Source organism: Calliopsis andreniformis, chromosome 12, assembly GCF_051401765.1.
Source record: "Calliopsis andreniformis isolate RMS-2024a chromosome 12, iyCalAndr_principal, whole genome shotgun sequence".
NCBI classification, from domain to species: domain Eukaryota; kingdom Metazoa; phylum Arthropoda; class Insecta; order Hymenoptera; family Andrenidae; genus Calliopsis; species Calliopsis andreniformis.
This window is the reverse complement of record NC_135073.1, coordinates 6711566-6732995: the sequence shown is the minus strand read 5'-3', so window position 1 is coordinate 6732995 and position 21430 is coordinate 6711566. Positions and strand designations below refer to the sequence as shown.

The 21430-nt window shown below is 30.6% G+C and overlaps 1 protein-coding gene across 3 annotated transcripts in view; it reads right to left on the bottom strand.

Annotated features, from left to right (window-relative positions):
* The window catches only part of Cnc (NFE2 like bZIP transcription factor cap-n-collar), a 139143-nt gene that overhangs the window by 107020 nt on the left and 10693 nt on the right, over positions 1-21430 (bottom strand). The window contains exon 1 of one of the 3 annotated variants that reach the window (XM_076389781.1): positions 14150-14383. The exons of the other annotated variants lie outside the window; for them this stretch is intronic. Coding sequence (XP_076245896.1) covers positions 14150-14176 — 27 coding nt within the window. The 5' untranslated portion in view covers positions 14177-14383. Of the gene's footprint in view, positions 1-14149; positions 14384-21430 lie in introns of those variants that run through there. 3 annotated transcript variants of the gene reach the window in all.

The following is a 21430-nucleotide window of genomic DNA, read 5'->3' as shown; positions in this document are numbered from 1 at the left end:
CTAGCACAACATTCCATGTAACAATGCTCCCTCAAAGGCTCAAAGTTACAATTTCTCAAAACGCAACAAAGATATCACTTCAAAAACATCAGAAGACAGTTACAAAGTCTCTTTAACAACATTTTATAGAGTATATGCATCTACTATTTGGAAGGAAAACTCTTCATTCAAGGAGCATCACGAGAAGCACACTGTATCTCGCATAATCAACTTGTAATTAAACCTTGTCCGTGAAGTATCATGAGAATTATCTCCTCAATTCACATCAGTCACACAATATTAATTTGGCATACGATGGCGTACCCTTACGTGAGCAAAAACTGTAATCGTCTAATTGCCACTATCAGAAGACAGATATAAAAATGCTCCACTTAACCTTTTGCCCCTTAAATGAGGATTATAGAGAATATTGTTTTTCTGTATATAATTGTTAATGGTAATAGTCGTATAATTGCATTTGATAGCATGGTATCTGCTACTCTAGAACTAAGTATATTGAGAGAAATAGTGATTATGATACAGTGCAACTAAAATTTTATCAGCAAACTTAGCTAGACGATAATGACTGATATTATGCTGTCAAATATGACAATACGGCTACTGCAGTAAGTGCCTTGAAAGTTGTGTATGAATTGCAATTAATGATAGTAGTCTTTCAACGTTCGGTACTATTTCTATTTGAAACATCAATTTTCCTCATTTCAAAAATCAATCTCTTTTAAATTGAGTTTTAAGCTTCCTTTTATAAATAATGTCCTTTATTCCCATGTCTGAATATCGTTTATGGAATAAGATTCCACAGAATTTTATTTTTCTATTTTTAAAGAATCACTATCGTTGAACATTTAACTTAGTTGAGTACATTAACAGAATACAGCAATCTTGATGCAATAAAATATAAATGACTATTTAGGCTCAATGATCTAAAAAAATTAAGTAGGAGGTAATTTGCGTTATTATGTTTATGTGTTATCAATACAAAATACAAAATTATCTATCTTACGTAAACATTGGTTCGATGCGAGAAACACTGTAATTCTATGTCAGATGGTAGCAAATGATTTAATCACTTTGTTGATAACATCATATACATATACAGGGGCTCACGAAGCATTCGAACACTAAACCAAAACACTGTGAATCTTTGAATTACTGTAACTTCGTAAAGAGAAGTCGCACAACTTTTCTGAAATCACTTTAAAGAGCGAATCTTCTGTTTTCACATTTCTAACAATAAGTTGAATTTCCAGGAAAATGAAGACACTTTTTCGATAAAAAATTGTAAAACCCCAAATGACTTCAGTTTGCTGAAAAATTTTTCGTGATCGAAATTAAAGTGTATTTAAAGATTTCTGACATTCATAAAATCCTGCATAAAAGTCGATGTGTGATATTTTATTGCCAAGTGATTCCACTTTGCAGGAACTAGCTCCTGGCCTGGTTTCTCATTTCTCACTAATTTTCTCGGGTACCACGATCCAGCAATTTTTTACCTATTCCAACATCCTTTGTCTCTCCCATAATTTAAAAATGCAACGGCACACAATTAGCCACTATGTACTCAAATATCGTTCAGATCGAACGATAACGCCAATTGTTACACGCGTGACCGCTTATCGCTTTCCGTGATCGTGGAAAGTCTCACCAGAAAATCTTAGGAACTGTACAGAGGAGCAGATGTTAGCGGTGCTTTGATTCGTCGCGAACCGCGCTCCTATGAGAATCAAAGGCAGAACCGCTGTCTATGCAGTCGCCGCGAGGAAACTGCAATTCACGATGTAATCTCCAGGGAACGTGCATCGATCACACGGGGATCTTGCTCGATGTCAAAATATTTCCAGGGACATTTCGCATGGCAGGAGAACGAAATCGTTTGATTGGACCGAGACTGCCCGTTAAATTTCGAATCTGTCTCTATGGAGTTATTTATTCAAAGAAGAAATTGGACAAGCCTAGGTGAAATCCTCGGGGAAACGCTTCTGGAATTTTCATCCCTAAGTTCACGATTTTGTTTATCTGATCCTGTATTATGTTAGGGGTAAACAAGTGTGCAATACACGGGCTAGTTTATGTAACCAGAACTAGGAACCAGAGATTAAATTATGTAAAAACTTAGATAACAGTTATAAATAGTTGGGAAGACATAAAGGAATAGGCGAAATATAAAATATCTCGAGAACTAGTAATTTATTTTACTCTAATGCTGTATTTCTTTATTCTAAGTTTGGTCTATGATCCTTTATTGATGAAGTACTATTTATTTGCACAGATTAATTATGTAAAAAGTATATGTTTCCATTCAAATATAAATTATGTAGCTATTTAATGGATTTATATTGTAATAAATTGTGATAAAAGACACGGTCCTGAAAATATAGTCCTCTTTAAGTTACTGATTGATTTGCTGTAACTTTTGTTTTTAATTGCACTCAAAAAAGAGTGTGTACTACTTGTTCCAGTTGCGTGGACTATCTGCAATGTAGGTATATCTATGCTTAATTTATTTAATCATTGGGATGTAATTAAAATGAAAAAGAGAGAAAAGAATTTGAGCATTAAAGGCAAGTTAAAACAAGTAAAAGTGTTGAAACACAGCGTTATAGTATTCACTGACACGGTAGGATCTAAAAGAGTGTACTAAATAAAACGAACTCTGAATCCAAAATTTGCCAGTAACTGCTATTCAGTATCTGCTCTAAGTACCAATTAAATTAACAATTTAGTATCAAATTTCTTAAGAAACTTCTGTTTCTCAAAACTCGTTTTTCTATAATATCTTGGCATATGTCTCCTTCCCACTGGACTCTTCAATTTTATCTGCTTCATTTCTTTCCCTCTTCTACAAATGAATCGGTCACTCGAAGAACACTACAAGTATAAAACGAGCCATTTTCAAACAATCTCGAAACTATATCTGTACACCACAATTAAAGTGTATTAAGTCACACACAGTAACCAAACGAACTTAGTACACTCTGGCTCTAGAGTCCAGATACGTAAAACATACAGAACTAAACTTCAGGACCCAATATCTCAAAATTTCGTTTCTGGAATACTGTTCTTCTCCTCACCGCTTCAAACGATTCGAACTACAACAATATTACGTTTCAGGTGTCCATCATACACCGCAGATATGCGAGAGAAGAGGAACGAAGATGGACAGAGTCTCGGCAGGATGACGGTCCTTTCTTATCGTAGAATAGATAGAAGGCATAGCAAGAAGGGCCGAGGAGGCGGTTGACAAATGAAGACAGCGTCCCTTTGAATTCACCGGTTATAAAGGACTGTAAACGCATCCGATACGAATCAACTGCGATCGCCGTGGCAACGGTTGAGGTGAACACCTTGTCGAGTTTCGAGCTCACGTTCGCCGATTAAAAAAATGTTAACGAACCGGATATGGCTGACGGCGGAAAGGTTAAGGCAAGAATCGCGGAGTCCACTCGAGAGTTCGATAGGTCGGCAGCACGAAGGACTCGGATGGACGGCCGATTGACAGAAAGAGACACTGGCCTACCGATAACATCTCCGACGTATAACGCGTGCATTATTGTACACCGACAAACCACGATTTGCGATGTTACTGTCTTTATTGCCGTCACCATAATTACCGAGCACTCATGGTTTCTTTACCGCTAATGAGTTAGAGCTTGCCAAGTACTTAGGATTTTTCATGGACGCACGTGACGGAGTGTAAAAACGAACTGTACTTTAAGGCAAAAGAAGATTAAGGAGAATATATGCAGCAAAGTGTTTTTTGACAATTTTGACAATTTTGACAGAAAATTACAAGATAGGCGCTTTATCTCGCTGTTAATAGTTATAAATCGCTGCACCCTATGAAGGTAACTCTTTTTTAGAAATAAAAATGTATATTTTGCGATACTACATCTTGTTGTTATTTCCTTACTATTGAATTTAATAACTTCCTGTCTTAACTGTAAAATAATTCAATAACTGTATTATTGTCAAAATTAGGTAGATATTGTATAATCTATAATGTTGGAAATTTTTAAAGTGTATCTATAGAGTTTTATTAGTGACCTTTTTCATGAGAACAAATTTTACGAACATATAAGTAGATAGGCAACTAATGTGTATTCGACTTTGGTATAAACTTCTTTACTTTTATAAATTAGAAAAAAAATAGTGAAGTAATGTTTAAAAAATGATTCTAAGTGAAACACTTCCATTTTAATTGAGAGTTTCATTGACAAACTAGTTTATAAATTCTATTTGATACGAAAAACAGACTCATTTTGGAAATATTATATTAGTCGTTCTTTATTAGCGAAATTAAACAAGTTTCTATGCACTTAATCATTCTTTAATCCTAGTTTTATTCTTTAATGCTTTTCGTAGATTGGTGTATACGCAGAGATTTGAATAAAAAAAGAAAGAACCCCGAATTACAAGTGGGAGTGGTACTTCCTTGACTTGCTCCAAACTTTTTCTGTCGCGCTTTCTTGTAATCGTCTTCCTTCAAAGTATCATTAGTCACTGCCGTAACATTTCTTCAGCCCTTGAGAAAGGACGCGAAACTATTCTACCTACTTTGTTCGCGATAGAGGGTGGCAAAGGTGTTTATGGTAATCGTACAGGAATTCCTCGTGAACCGCCAAAGGTGGTCCATCATAACCATCATTTTTCAGTCACTTTAAAATCTTTAGGCACACCCCATGGAAAATAATTAATTGTCCGGTGACAAGCCTCACAAATATACATTTACTAATCGGCTAACACGATCCATACAAGTTTGGACTAAACCTAGAATTGTAGACTGGCCTGCAATCATTTGGATCCACATTGTAATAAAAATCATTTTTGGGGCCCAGTGAATTATTACATTTTCTTTGGCATTAATTAGCTTATTGTGATTTAAAATTGATCGACTTGGATGTATTTCTAGATTTGTCTGGAAGTGAGGTAGATTTATTTCTTAAGATGGTATGTAGACTGAAAATATTGTGAAAATAGAGAAACATTAAGATTTCTTTTCTACGAGACAAAGTTCGTTCAGACATGTTCTTAATTTATTACTTAAAATTTTTATTTTCTTTTGTATTTTAGAGCGTTTTAATGATGCCAATAATTAAAAATTTAATTGAAATCAATTTTTAGAGATAAGATTACTTTCTAGGGCGTGTTATTTAAATTTCCATATACTTGACGAATTTTAATAAATCAGGTATTTTTAAAAACTTAAGCAATTGATAAATAATTTTTGATAGTCAATGTTTTCACTATTTTTAAAATTATATTTTCAGTTTCAATATTTGATAATGTTCTAAATTTACATAGTACAATCTTTTGTTACTTGAATCCATCAAGGTTTATCAAAACAGACGAGGAATAAGGATTAATACAAATAAAGTATCGTGAACGACTGTCGATGATGTATGAGTTCTGCTAACATACTGTTTTGAGTCATTCTAGAGAACGAGGCCTGACACATTGACAACAACCTGATCCGAGACCACCTTTACTACATCGAGGCGTTTATCTTGACTGTTATCTCAAAGCTACCACAATTTGTCAAACTGAAGCTGACTTCTACGGGGAACGATTTTGATTATACGTTTAGTTTTAATCTTGGTACAATCGATGTTGAACACGCATAAGGTAAGTCTCGATACAAGTAAAGAAAATTCACCTTTTCGTATAAAAATAAATTCAAACTATGGAAGAAATTTTTTCTCGTGTTAAAAGTGTTTCAATATTCATATAACTCCACTTGATTAATCATCACGTGCTCGCAATTCAACGTACACTATTTTATTTATTTATATTTGCTTTTAAAGGGAGAGTAAAAAGTAGTACAGTGATTAATTTCTAGAATTGACTGTAAAACTTGTTGCAGAAATGAAAATAACTGTTCTGTGTACAAATATAGAGAAAGACAAGGAAATTGATAAACGAAATAAAAACTAGTATTCAATGTTACAAAAAAATGAACTTTTTAATTGTTTTGATATGTCGTTAAACTAACTTTTGATTTTATGACCGTTTTGGGTCTTTATGATGTTGAATAACTACATTTTTTGGTTCAAAATTTTATGCTAATTTATGAAATAAAATCTTTCTAATTTTTTAATGAAGATAATGTTATACGTTTCCCATTATTACATTACAATATTAATAGATAACAAAATACGAACACTAAGAAATGCTAAATAATGACAATTGATAGTTTTATAATCTCGGTCTTTTCAATTTATCTTCACATTTCACACTAGCTTCAAAACTTTGAATCAAAAGTGACACAACTTAAGAATCGTGATTTCCGAATTAAAACCATAAAGTAGTTTAGTGTAGAGTATATTTTGATAAATATACTTTCCTAGTTAGATCACTTTTGAATGTTGAAGAATCTAAATATTTGATATGTTTCTACACCCTATAGATTTCCACATCTCCTCATAGATGTCTGATGCATGATTAAAATATTAAAAATTATAGATCTCTCAGAGAAATTTGATCGACTAGAAAATTAGACAGGATTTGAAGTACTTTAGAAGTACTAAGTTTAAAAAATTTTAAGATTCTTTTCATTTATTTCAGTGACTTCTCCAAAATATTCCAAGTACATTTTTTAATATAGAAATCGAGAGTATACATAGATTCAAATCTGAAGATTCCATTGACTTGCATAGTTAGACTGTACATGATTTCAAGAACCACAGTTCTTAAATGCAAAGATCGTAGTACTGATTATTAAAAAACTTGGTGTTTTATACGACGTTTCTTCTGTACTTCGATTATAATTTATAAGCCTTATCGTCAATTCAACTTTTTTAAATTGAACATATAAACGCGCGAGACCATATTTGCCATCATCGCCACCTACTGGAGCAACCAGAACACTGGATATCGACGCAGTAAGTACGAAATTCCAGCAAATGGTAAGTTTAGTCGTGTAGTTCACCTTAGAGAACCCTTTTGGAATGTACCGACAGTTCATAATGTGCACATGTGACATAAGTATATAGTTTATTATTTATACCGCGAAATTTTAGAATAATTATCAGAGTCATTAGCATATTACAAAATTAAACAAATTACAATTAATTTTTACTAAATGGTAACATAATCATCTTGAACATTGCTTAAATATACATGTATAAAAAAAATGGAATAGTACAATAAATGATTGTGAACTAGAATTAGAAGATAATAATTTAGAAATTTTCTTAAACATGAGTAACTTTTAAGCTTTATCGACGTTGCAAAAAGTGATAAATCCATTTAATCTTTTGCATTATTTTGGAACAAATTATTTTTGATTTCTTTAAATTATATTATAAAGGATACAAATATTCTTAGCTTATGATGCATGTAAGAAAAGAAAGAAAAGTCTTGAGTAGAATCAACTTGCAAGAAAAATTAAAAAACATTTAAAGTAAATTCAAACCGAATTAAGATTATAATGTGTGTTAGCATTAGACATAAATTAGGAAACACTTGGACACTGACTTTTCCTACTCAAGATTATTTATATATGTCATGTTATAAAGAATCATTTCACTTCACAGAGATTTGTTACAGCATTTTACATATAAAAGCATAATTTTATTTTACGAAAATTCCGATATTGTTGTTATTTCATAAAAAAGGTAGTAACAGAAAATCCTTTTTATTGAACACTTATTACATACGCTTAAACATCGTACCGAAATGATGCAACTTTTTGAAAGATTATTTTTTTATCTTATCAGAAATATAGAAATTTGGCGTTCAAATAAAACAAAATACTCTATATTCTACATGTAGTTCCAATCAGTTGATTACGTCACCCTTGCCAATTATTATCCAACAGAAACGTTGTCTTAAAGTTACTCATCAAACTAGCTGAGAAGCTTTTGCGAGAAATCTAACTCGAAAGGATAGTACCTAGCCGATGGATTTCTGAGAATCAATGGCATGTAAAAATAGGAGCTAACGTTTTCTATTAATCTGACCTGGTTGAAGCTCGATATATAGACTTACTCAAGTGGAACTAATTAATAGGAATTAACAATTTTGACCTTAGACTGCAGTTGTAAAATAAAGTATTTAAAAGTCAAAGTGTTAAATAAAAATTAGTTAATTATTATCGATTACTTTATGTGAAAATCGACAAGTAGATAATGATGAAGTCGAAGTTGAAAAGGAACTAATGTATCGCTAAGAAACGAAATATCATAATACTTTATGAAAAACAACTTAAAGATTTATTATGTCTCATAAAAAGAATTTCGAAAGAGACAAATTTGTGGAGCCAGATCCTTAATACTGTGAACACTATGTACACAATTACTTCATCGCCAAAAACTGTTGCTCAGTAAGTGAGTCATTAACGTTACAGCCACTAAACGCGTAAAACTATAAACGCGAAAAAGTAAATCAAGTTATAAAATCAAGATACTAAAGCATAGTGAAAAATTAAGTGCAATGTGTAAACTTTAAGCGTTTGTATTATAAATTGTAATATGATTTATACAGATATTACTGTTACGAAAATATTAATATTAACACGTAACTTTTAATTTTCACACTGTTACTTTATTATTTATTTAAAGAATAATATTATATATGTCTTTTGAATTGAAAGAATATTCGTTCAATCTCAGAGTATATCAAATTTTCTTATTATAATGTATTTCAAATTTCCAAGCAAGCAGTAGGAATTTGAGAGTACCAACGAAACAACAAGAAAATCAAATAAAAACTAAAGGTTGCCCTCCACGTTAAATGCGAAAATGAGTAATAAGAAACTCAACAATGATGTTTAGAACATTATGTAGTCTTAACACAAGATTATCCTACGACAAGATTACGTAATTATTCAGTAGACCATTAACATGAATGTATAATAGCAATTGTGGTGTGGTGTTACATATGCCATTAGTCGAATTCTCTAGAATTGCATTTGGATTAAATGTTTTGTTTTGCGAAATAAGACAATGATAACTTTTGTGTGTTATCAAAAGTATTAGACAGGCTAACGATATAGTATGATTTCACCTATAAAAATCAATTATTTTAATATGCAAATATTTTCTAAGCTAAACTAACAATGTGAGTTATTCAGAAAAGATTTTACTAAAATATGTATTAATAGTGACAGGAAACTAATAGCATAGTATTTAAACACTTTTTTTGTTTCAAATATTAACCTTTTATGCACCAATATTTACACTTAGGTAATTGTTTTGTAGTCATATTATTTTTCATCTGCCTTAATTTTAATGTTATATTTCTTTCTTAACAAATATTGACTGTATTTCAAGATGTAGACTTCTACTGCGCAGTTACTGCTGAGCTCCAGCTAGATACCGTAATTACTAACTATTTCTTTTCCTCTTTTAACAAATTTTTCTTATTTCTATGACGTACACATTTTATTGCGAAATACTTATAAATGGAAATATATCGATCGCTCTATCTATGCGTTATCTATGATACGTTAACCATATAACTACAACCTTATTTAATCAATACTAAACGGCTTTTAAACGAGCAACGATAACGTTATGGAGTAACTACTACGCTACCCACGTAGACTAGCCTATCTATTACATACAAACAGACTAAACAACCACTAGCAATTTAATCTCAAATGTTATGTAAAGTTTCTTCATAAAAGGAATGCTTAAATTCTTCCTGTTATGACAAATGGCACATACAGCCTCGAATTGTTCTGTGTAAAATTACTGACAGAATGCCCTAAACAGAATGCTTAAATTATTCTTCCACGCTTCGTTAACACTTTAGCTATGACAGTATATGTATTCACTAAATCGAGACATTACCAACATTTGCACAGTTATACTAACTTTAAGTTGAACGATGTTTACTAAATTGTTTCTTCGCTCCGTAATGCTTTTCTTTTACTAATTTTCATTGAAAATTTTTGTTCCATTACACGCAAACGGTGAACTAACATTATTCATAATTATGTAAAGAAAACTGTCATTTATATGTGATCAACTAGTTAAAGTGTTAAAAGCATGAGCTCTTTTTCCATTTTTTTACATAGCATGGAAATATGCATTACCATTATTGAGTCACCAAACGTACTTAAATTAAGTTTTCTTATATTCGAGACAGAAAGAAAGGTCGTATGTATATCGAGAATCCACGAAAGGAAAATAGAAAACATTGAATACTGTATTAAAAGATGTAAGGTGTAATTAAAGTAATTATATTCGTTCTTGGGAATTCAATTCGTTAACTTTTTGTATTTTCTTACACAATTTTCTTACACAATGTTCTTAATCTTTTCTCTTTCGATTTTTTTCTATAATCAAGTATCTAAGAGATATGAACACAAATTTTTCAATTTACTAGCAGGAAGGCGATTTTTACAACAATGTTATAGGAAATTGCGAAACTCACGTATAGGTTTACGTGGAATTTCGATTGAAATCTGAAATCTAAAACGTGTTTGACCAGTTGCTCAGCTGTCTATTCTCAGAAAAAAAATAAAAATGTAAATCCTACAGGTGTTTGACTTTTCTCTATATTCAAATATTGCTATTTTAGGCTATCATTAAAATACGTGCACAAATACATTATATTTTACAAATACATGCGCTCAGCAAATTGAAAATAAAATAATACGAAATGGATACATGCAATAATATATCTGACGCTACTGTTTCGATAAGCTTTGTTCCAATTGATTACGTGAAAGTGAAAGTATAATGAACACTTTATATTAGAAGTGCAGGTAACATACTATTTTCAAGACTTACATTCACGTTTCTTGTCAAGTTTTTGTTCTTAAAATTATAATTCTTTTGTAAGTGTTATAATATATAATTTATCTGTAAAGTCATTGTTATCAGACAGTAAACATTTGATACTCAAGAATTTAATAACATATTAGATTAAAAAAAACGTACTAATTAACGCTTGGAAAATATGAGTCAATGATAATGTTTAACTGAAAGTGAAATTGTATACGTACCTATTTTGTAAAATAAAAAAGGAAATACACATGGAAAAATGACAATAAGAATCAGCAACATATGTTAGCCAATAACATAAGTCTCTTATAAAACTCATATTACATATGTACTATATCAAAACTTTAAAAATAAATCATGTTTACAGTTAGAGTTATACAGTGCGTAAATTTATGCAAGTATTAAAGCAGATACGGATCTGTTTGCTTTTATTCTGCATTCAACAGGAAAAATTTAATAGAATTTTGCGGTTTCTCCTGTTGTAGCAAAATATAAACACCTTTCAAATAAATTTTCTTTAAATCCACGATAAAAATACACCGTTCTGTAGCAAACAATTTTTTAATATATAACGTAAAATTCTATACGAATAAAAACAACAATGATGAGAACCAGAAAATGACTGCTGTTTCTAATAGAAATTTACTCAAATCAGATAGCTAACGATTTTCCTTCAGTGTATCTTGCCACTGACTTTTCTTTAATTTTGTTAACTAATTAACAAGTAACTTGTACATTACGTAGGTTAAAGAAAATTTACATTGACTAGGAATTTTGAGTGTGAACACTTCTTCAAACAAATTCACCCGTTTGCACAAGAAATAGAAACTGACTAACGTCTCAGCAGCATCATTGAGTACTGCAAATATAATAAATTATTATATACTGTTATTATTAATAACAGTAATTTTGGAAAAACTCAAAATATAGCTTCATACCAAAAAGAACTTTAATAATTGAAAACATAAGTTATTTCAAATTGACACAAGTGGTGTTTAAGGTATACTGCATGGTTTTTATTGCAATGTTGAAAAGCAAAAAATACTGCACACCTAGGGCAAATAATTTAATAACGATATCTCGAAGGTAATTACGCTAACGATCTTGTATAGCATATATGACCTAACCGATCATCAACGTGGTTTTTCATCGAAAGTATGAGTTTTCAAGGAAATCGTGGCAATTTGTTTCAATATTTATTTTAAATTACACTCTTTTACGTGCAAGCGTCAGTAGATGTAATCGGCAGTAGCAACAATAACTTGAGAGCTATAAGTTTGAGATAATATAAGGTTAGTCCGTGCTGAACTTTACCCTTTATCTATTATATTACATACACCCTTTTCCTATTTATTTGTATGTAACAATGTTACTATAATTATAATATATAATAAGTATATTATTCGTAATGTGTTCAATAATAAATTACAATTTTAGTTACATCTGCAGATTAAAAAGAGTGATAAAGTACATAGCTACTGAAGAATGAATAAATTTCGATTATTATTAGCATAATTTCTTGGTATAAAGATTTCTATCGTACAATAACGTATTTAGGTAGTGATTATGTAATGGTATTAGCAGCGGTGAAGGACACAAAATTCGACGAGCAAAATTGCAGAAAAAGTAATCTTAACAGCCTATTAAGATATATTTTCATTAATCATTTCAATAATAAATGAACTGTGATGGACCATTGACACTGAAAGTGTTCTGAAACATGGAGTTGTATCGACAAAAAAACTGACTGACTGAATTTGCAATTAAATGTAGTGACTGGCCACTAGCATCAAGACTAGAAAATGGGCAAATTATCTTATTATAAGATAAGATATATTTATCACCGCGATGATTACTGCGTTGGTGGAAAAATATGTAATCGATTAGATCTTTCTGATGAAAATTGTTGATTGTCATGGAAGATAATCATGGAAAACTATAAAGTCATCATTGAAACTTCATCTGGAAACCAAAATTTGAAATAAAAAATGGGAAAAATCTGAAGTAGAAATTTGAACTACACGTATTATAAAATATGTTGTCTTGTAATACCTCTATTTTTTACAATTGCTACGCGTAAAAATTAAATAATTGAATTATATTGTTCGTTCAAATAATGATAAATTTCAGAAATACACATCTCATTATGTACAATCCTATACTCTCTCAAAGATTATGATTTATATGTAAAGAATGTGAGTTAACTTGTAAGAGTGGCTAAATAACCAGAGTGTAGTAATATGTAGATAAAATCGAACTATAGAAATGCAGATAAACAAAATATGGTCATTCCCATTCAATTAGTCCTTTCTGTATCTTTATCATTCTTAGGGTAATGAACGTTGGATCTTAACCTGAGTAACGTTTATGGGCTTACTAAACAGTTATGTACATAATTTTTGCCACATACCTCTAGGCCTATATTGACTATAATAGCTTCTTGGCGCCAATAGTCATTGCAATATAATTTTTAAATAAAAATTTTTTAATATTTTAGACCGGTGCATTATTAAGTACACAATGATAAAATTTTGTGATTTCTTACTTTGTGACTGTTTTTCACGAATAAATTTTAAAACAAAAATAAAATTATGTTTCAGTTGACAAACTTTCTTTTATCTTTTAAAGTTGATTTAAATCAAATTTTCTTTCTATTTAGTTGTGCAAAATACTTGAGTGAATTTAAGCTTTTAATTACAAAATATTTGTTTTCAGTGCAATACGTTTTTCAATTATTATTAAACATATATATCAATTGGAAACAGTTTATGCATGTAAAATAAATATGTCTCTAACTAAAACGTTAAATATACACAGAGAACATTTACCTTCCTGGTAAATTAAAACAATTTCTAGATACTGTTAAGACTAATAATAATGAAATCCTTAATTGAAATCCGTAGTTGCATGAGATGCATATCTCTCTCTTTCATCCTAACATGCTCCTCGTCCTTTAACTTTCTAAAACAAATTTCTCTATGAAAGCTAAAATTATTTATTAAAACTTTATAATTCGCCTATGTCCAAGAAAAATAGGTCTCCTCTTTCGAATTTAAAAATATAACTTCACACAATATCATGAATAAATACATTAGAAGGTATGTAAAGCAACTCCGACAAAACTGAAGCGAGAAAACACCGAATGTGTTACCGAGACTCCAAAATCTCAACTCTAAAATATTAAAACCTTTCATAACAACAGAGCAAACATATTTACATACAAAAAATTAACGAAATTGAAATTATGATCAAAACTATTACCAAGAAAACATCTAAAATTAAAATGAAATATCATTCGCAATGTTTCAACACGGGTCGAGAAGTACCGAATTTCCTGATAGTCCATTGACCAACAAATACTCCGAACTAACCTAACAGACAGCCAAAGATTCGTATTTCGAGATATTTCTGCGACTCACCGCTTTGCACATCGTTTTCAAGCTCATTTTCCCACGTAATCCGCAAAGAGGCTTTATTCCCAAGCAAACGAGCACCACGTGCGAGGAATAACTCCAGAGGAAACTTCCTGTTGGCTATTAACACTGTGCCGATGAGTACACGTTACGATACGTCACCGTTATTCCTGGTGGTATTCCAAGAGGCGTTCAGTTTTCACTCACTCAAACACTCCGCTGGGAACCGAGTGGCCACGATCACTGACAAAAAAAGAGTTGCTCTCACTTCGAAAAAGTTAGCCTGAAATCGGCGTTGATTCGCGCGGTTCACGTATTCGCGGTGCTACCGATCAAGTGGCGTCGTCAACGACGATATAATCAAGGAGAATGACTTTGATGACGACGCGGGCAGAACGAAGGCAACGATTACGACAGATTACTCTGTGCGTGTGAAGAGATAACGACCAGTGGGGAACAGGCAGCATCGGAGGCGCGAGTTACCCACACTACCGCGTTCTTCAACAATTTTGCCGCGGGCCTGGGGCATGGCTGCTCCCTGTCACAAATCGACCGCCGATTATATCGTTTTCAGACTTTGACACGAGTGAAAGCAACGAGTCCAAGGAAAAAAAAGGCGTTAGTTTCGCTGGAGTTCGTCTTGCATGGACGAGTACACGTTGCAAGCGCCATGCTTTGTTTAAATAATTGTCTGTTATGTGCACCGCCAATTGACCATGTGAGGCTTCTGGGAATGATGGAAGTTTTAAGTAGAATTTTTTGTGTATTTACGATCGCTTTTCATTTTATTGTTATCCTTCGTAGAGTAATGGTTATTGTATTAGACATTGCAGAAGATGGAGAATAGGTTTTTGTGTAATACTAGGAATCTGTGGCAGTCTGGAGTTTCATCACGAGAAGTTGGCAATTATCATCACGAGTTAAACACGGTAGAGGATAGAATCGCGGAGTGGGGAAAAAATTTCCCGTGACTTCTGATAAACCTAACAAGTGCCAAACACTCTGCGTATGTAAGAACGCTGCACGATTGGTAAGAAGAGTGAGCTGGGGTGGTGAAATGTTAAAAATGATGATTTATTTTTAGTTATTAATGTGACCTTTAATCCTGGAATATTAATACTTATAATATTTATATTTTTCTTTTATCATTCAAATACGGAAGCTTGTGAAAATGAAATCTGTGTAGCAATTTAATGTAGAAACAGGCTTAAATTCAAAATATATATTATCACCAATAAATACAAAAAGTGCAATTGTATTCTACACATATTGTTAAAGATTTATTTTATATTTTTGTTATATTTACATAAAAATTTGCAATCTAATTATCCTTTTTAAAATATTGGTTTTGTTGTATTCTACATTAAATATCTTTTCAACTGGAAACAATTCAATTTTTTTAATTTTGGTTTAAACAAAATAATCCTAACGTCATTTTTACTACTTAATGTATAGTACAGTATTCCAAGGTTAAATACGTTTACATACAATACTATCCAATTCTATACATCTATTCTGTTTTGATGAATTTTTTTAATCAATTTGACTAGGAAGTTTGTTCAGCCTTGACTAGAAACCATCAGAATATTTAATATTGCATATTCAAGACTAGTTGAAGAAAAATTAATTCACTTTGCTTATAGCAAATATGCACTATACACTATCTAATGTTAGACAAGATACTTGGCTGTAATAGTGGAAACATTTAAAAAGTGATTCTAGACATCCAAATATGATAAAAATTAAGAATAAAATATTTGTTATTGAGCCATCGTTCTTTAATTACAACCGTTTAAAAATAAATAACGTCCATCTAAAACTTGACAAATCAAATGGTATCATTGACAACGCGAAGCCCATGTCAAAGGTCAGATCATGAGAAAGCAGTAATTATCATAACCACTGATTGGGTTGAATGTCGTAGAGCTCCATCGTAACTATGCAAGACGATCACCCCTTCAATGTTCCCCCACGTGTTGTCAAACACCATATATTTTCTCATTCTCTGTCAACATTTATCTATATTTAATTTTCAATAGCGCATTTTAAGCAATGTAGAAGAGTTTTCATATGACAAGTTAATTCACTATCTCATTAATAGATTATACATATTTTATATTAGAAATAATTCATTAAGTATTGAATCTTTATTCAGTGACTTGCAGAAACACGATTTTTCTAGTTATTGTTGTGCCCCGTGAGATGATTTCATTTAGATAATTTTCCTTGGTACCGAATTCTGTTCGAACAAATGTAATGGAAATGCTACTAATTATTTATTTATTAAATTTTTTAATAGATAAATGAATAAAATGAATAAAAATTAGTAGCTAACGTGTGTAAGCATTTCGTCCTATACGGAAGACTGAGAAACAGAAATTATTCAATATAATTATGCTGTAAAAAGTAATAGTAACTATTTTATCTCGCATTTCAAAACATCATAATTTCAATATAAAATTTTAGCTTTGTTTAAAACAGAGAAAAATAGTGTTTAAAAAATGTTAAAAATAAAATTGTTCTGTTTTCACATAATAATATGTATATGTAAGGTAAAAGTATAAATTAGCCTAAGCGCAGAGCAAACAACCGAAAATTTTCAACCAACCAACAATTTTCTTTCTATCTAATAGATAAAAAGGTATTTGATGTAGAAAATATTGTTAAGTCCGTACTCAGCTTTTAATTAGACCGACAAAATTGTCAGCTGTGTGCACTTAGGTCAAATCTATGTCCATTTGAATAAATATAGCTCATGTATATTGATAATGAAATGCCAATGAAATTATTGACGCTATAAAAAGAAGAGTTCTATACGTGAATAAGCTGCGCATGAGAAGGTCAGAGAGATCCGAAAAGTACTGATAAGATTTCCTTTTTTTCAGAACGAATTTGTACATTTTCTTCATCATTACAATCCACGTTTCAAAAGATTTAAAAAGAAGCAGTCATTTAAGATCATGATTGTCTATTCAAGCGTCAAGATCAAGGACAGAAAAATAGATACATGTGTTATTCGAATCACATTCGTTGCTGGTATTCATGTATATAATTATTTATTTTATTTTTTACCTAAAGAAACTTCTTATGTCATATCACAAGATACTTTGTATAGGTACTTAGTGTTTAAAAATTTGCTGTTAACTAATTAAATAATGTAGCATCTTGATCATATGATGTAACGGCTTCTCTGGATGATTTTCTGTGCAAATACAGGGTATCCCAGTAAAAACTAGCACTTTGATTATTTTAAAAACTATAAGAATAATAGAAAAATTTTTCAAACAAAAACTATTTGGTACTGAAAGCCTCGTCGTGTGGCTATATCCATTGTTTTGTAAGTGGAATCGCCTAAGAAATATGAAGATCATTTCTGTTTCTTTTCTTTTCTTTTTTTTTAATTGCATCCTACGTTTTTCTGTTGACCATCTGATAGCAGCTCTCAAAACGAATATAAATGGGTAATCTAATACAAAAGTTACTCCGAAAACCGCTCGAAAAAGTTACCTAAATTAAATTACTCATTCGTCATTACATTGCGCGATATTGCATAAGTTAGAGGTCGAAACATCAACCAGTTTTTTAAGTGATAATAATTGTTATGTAGATGAAATCAATTTTAGACTAAACACAAATGTATCGTCAATATATATGTAAAATGCGAGTAAAAATGTTGATCCTAAAAAGAAATTTCAATGATTGTTTTAAAATATGTTAGTGAACGAATCGTTTAAATATTCTCTCATCCAATGCCCAACATCTTACATTTACAAAGAATAAATGTACGAACACTGTTATCTAAACAAAATCTCGACCGCCACTTAAAACGAAAACAGTATCAATTTGATTCTGTTGTAAAGGATGACATAATGGATAAAAATTACACAATATCCCACTTTATCAATTTCACAATAAGTTAGTTCATATGCTATTTTTGGTCCAATGGTTTTATAACTATGTGAAGTGTGAAAGGAAAATTGAATTATAAATGAGGGATCACTATAACCTAGTTACATCGAGGAGTAAATAAATTAATCAATTAAAAAATTATGAACTTAATAAAAAATTAAAACTAAAATACTAAAAAGCAAAATTATTCTGTGGTCTCAAAAAATTAAGATATTTTAAAATCTCCTCCATACGTTTCTGAAAAAATATGATTTTGTAAGATGCAGTATTATCTCACTATAAACATACAAGTGATTGATGAGTTCATAGCGAGGAGTACGTTTCTAAGATCAACTCACGTAGGTACTGGCAGCTCAGTATAGTTTCAATAAATATGTAAGTAATATCGTACGAGAAATAAAACTCATTTTTGGCAATTTTAATTAACATTTTTTGATACCACCAATGTTTTTGAAAATCCCCATTTATTACTGTTTACATGTTTTCAAATGTAAAAAATACCGTAAAATGTATCTGTTTCCAAGGAATATCATTGACGTACTACCTTGTATCTACATAAATGATTCATAGTAGGATCAAGGTCTCAGTCGTCTTACGATTCAACAATGAAATTCTATGTTCAACGAAAACACTGTAATTTTTGCAGAAGATACATATTTCCTGGGTTTACTTGCGTGTATCAAACATTCATCGTGTAGTCGACAAACGATAGTTTCATGACTTGACAAACGATGTCTTTACAAGCATCATATAATTCAAAATTTGTAGCACAAATTCAGAGAGTATAAATATTTAACATTTATATATCTACAATCAACAATTTTATGGTTCCAGATGTTCGAAATCAAAGTAATTTGCTTCCTTATATTTTTCCATCGAATAAATAAAAGAATAAATTAAACGACTTCAAGCAAAATTTAAGCGACTCTAAATTGTTAATTTACTTATTATATAACGAAGGATATGCACACAAGTGTAACATGTATCTATGCCATGTTGCAAGTGGTTACAATTTTAACTTGTCGCAGAAGTGGATTAATTTTACCTGCAGATAATATCTGAAGGAATACACTTTACACTTCTACATCGTTTAGAATTAATCATACATTTTTCATTACGTGCCAGAAGTATAGATTCGTACGTGTACTCTACACGTGGATTTGCTCTGTTTATGACAACATAAACATTTACAAAGTTTGAACTGAACATCTAACATAGAGACGTTTTTCTGAGAAAAAAGTTGGTTTTTTATCGATAAAGTATTCTTACCAGGTACTTCTCAAATTTAAAAATTCGTAAAGTGCAATTTATTTAATCGTGATAGAAGTAAGTATGTGTTTTTAATCGAAGGTTAAAAATGGGATAATTATCTACTATTTCTCAATTATATACATTAAGCTTAATAGGGATAGATAAGAGATAAATATAATTATAGCAATTGTTAATGTACGTACTTAGGTACATGCATTAGTGGCACTAGTTCATAAGTAAATAGTTAGGTGTAAATATTTTGTACCATAGTTAAAATATCTTATTAATTTAAATAAACAAGCTTAATACTTCGAAAACTAAAGTATAAATTAAGTAAATAAGCAAAATGCTGATTCGTGAGGAAACTATGAATTTCTATTCAATGTTGTTTACCAACAATCGATTTCAAAGCAATCATAACAGTGAATGGCAAAAGAGATACCAATTGTACCAACAGATTAAATGAACTAGTTTTCTGTTACAGGAAGTACCGTCGACAAAACAGATTTTCCCATAACAAATTTCTTCAGCACTGCTCTAAATTGATGATTGAAATTTTGTACATTATTTGAATAAAACATTTATCATAATTAAAAACAAAATGATAATTATATATCGACAGAAAATTGTTAGTAAACGTAGAAAAAGCAGAGGATAGTTATAATAATAAATTTTAATAATAAAATAACTAAAATTTCAAATAAACACCACTGGAATGTTCATATACTTTTCTGCAGAATTTTAGATAAACAAAAAAATTAGCGACATTTCGAGAAACATTGCACACATGTACGTATATGTACTTTGAGCACGCAATGTGTTCGAAGAGTTCGCATAAATACAAAGGAAAATAAAATCTCGAAATATGAGTTTATGACTGAAACTGCGTGGGTTTAATTTCTGAAGGTTACGAGAACAGTGCACTTGGAGAAACAGATGTAAAGCACAAACAGTAGTTATTTTTGCAATGGCTGTTTTGACTGGTTTCAATCTGAGTAACCTTCGTAAAGATTTTTTTAAACACTTTCTCCAAATAATTTTGCATAGTTGGAAAACAATCAACATTAATGTCTTCAATTAAATTACATTCATTCTTTCTTGTATTGAATTTGGAACTGAAACTATACGTCGAAAATATTCCTTTTCAAATTCTCCAATAGCAAAAATGAAATCGTCTTTAGAAAGACTTAGTGATAAAAATCGAATTAATATCAATGAAATTAAATGAAATATTTTAGCTAATAAGAAGTTAATAACGAAGCTAGTAGTCAGCAATATTTTATACTCTCAATTGTTAATTTTGCTAAATTCGTATTAAACTTTATAAACACCATTAAAAAAATTATTGCAACAATTAATTATTATTTACAAGAAAGCCGAATTAGCGAATTTAAAACTAAAACTTGTACGTTAAGTAACTTACCTAACATGTTGGCAAATATAAGTTATTTGCAAATATTTTAGAAGCATGCTCTTACTAAAGAATAAGCTTCTGAAGAATCAGCGAACTTTCATAACAAGAAGTTTAAAATATTGACAATATCTAGGTGGTGGCTATCAGCTTTGGAGATAAGTGAAAATGGATGTACGTACCTAAAACAAAAAAAAAGAAAAGAACGTTGTAAGTAACTGAAATTTGTATCAAACTTAAAAATATTTCTATATAGAACAGACACTCTTCTAACTTTGTATACACAAATAATATAAACTTTCAGAATTACAAATTAACATAATTATAATTTGAACATAATATTAATTAATCCTTGTTCATCACACTCATTGAAAAAAATTAAACAGGAAACTGTTATCGTGATGGAACACTTTCGGTATAGATACTAACGTAAGTACTATTTACAATCTCTTTAATTATAATCCCAATTAATCCATATATAAATATCGTTTGTGTAAAAATAAAGATTATAGATTTATCATAATATAATGCTAATTCCATTAATCAAATAACCAAGTACAATGTCTGACATCGTCCATTGCTCCAACTGTTGTCTCAACGTCCACTTGTCATTCAAAAATACAAGACATGAAATACAAATTATTCATATTTCACTGATGTATAACGTATTTATCTCTAGCGAGTTATCTTTTTTAATTAACCATCCTGCAACAACA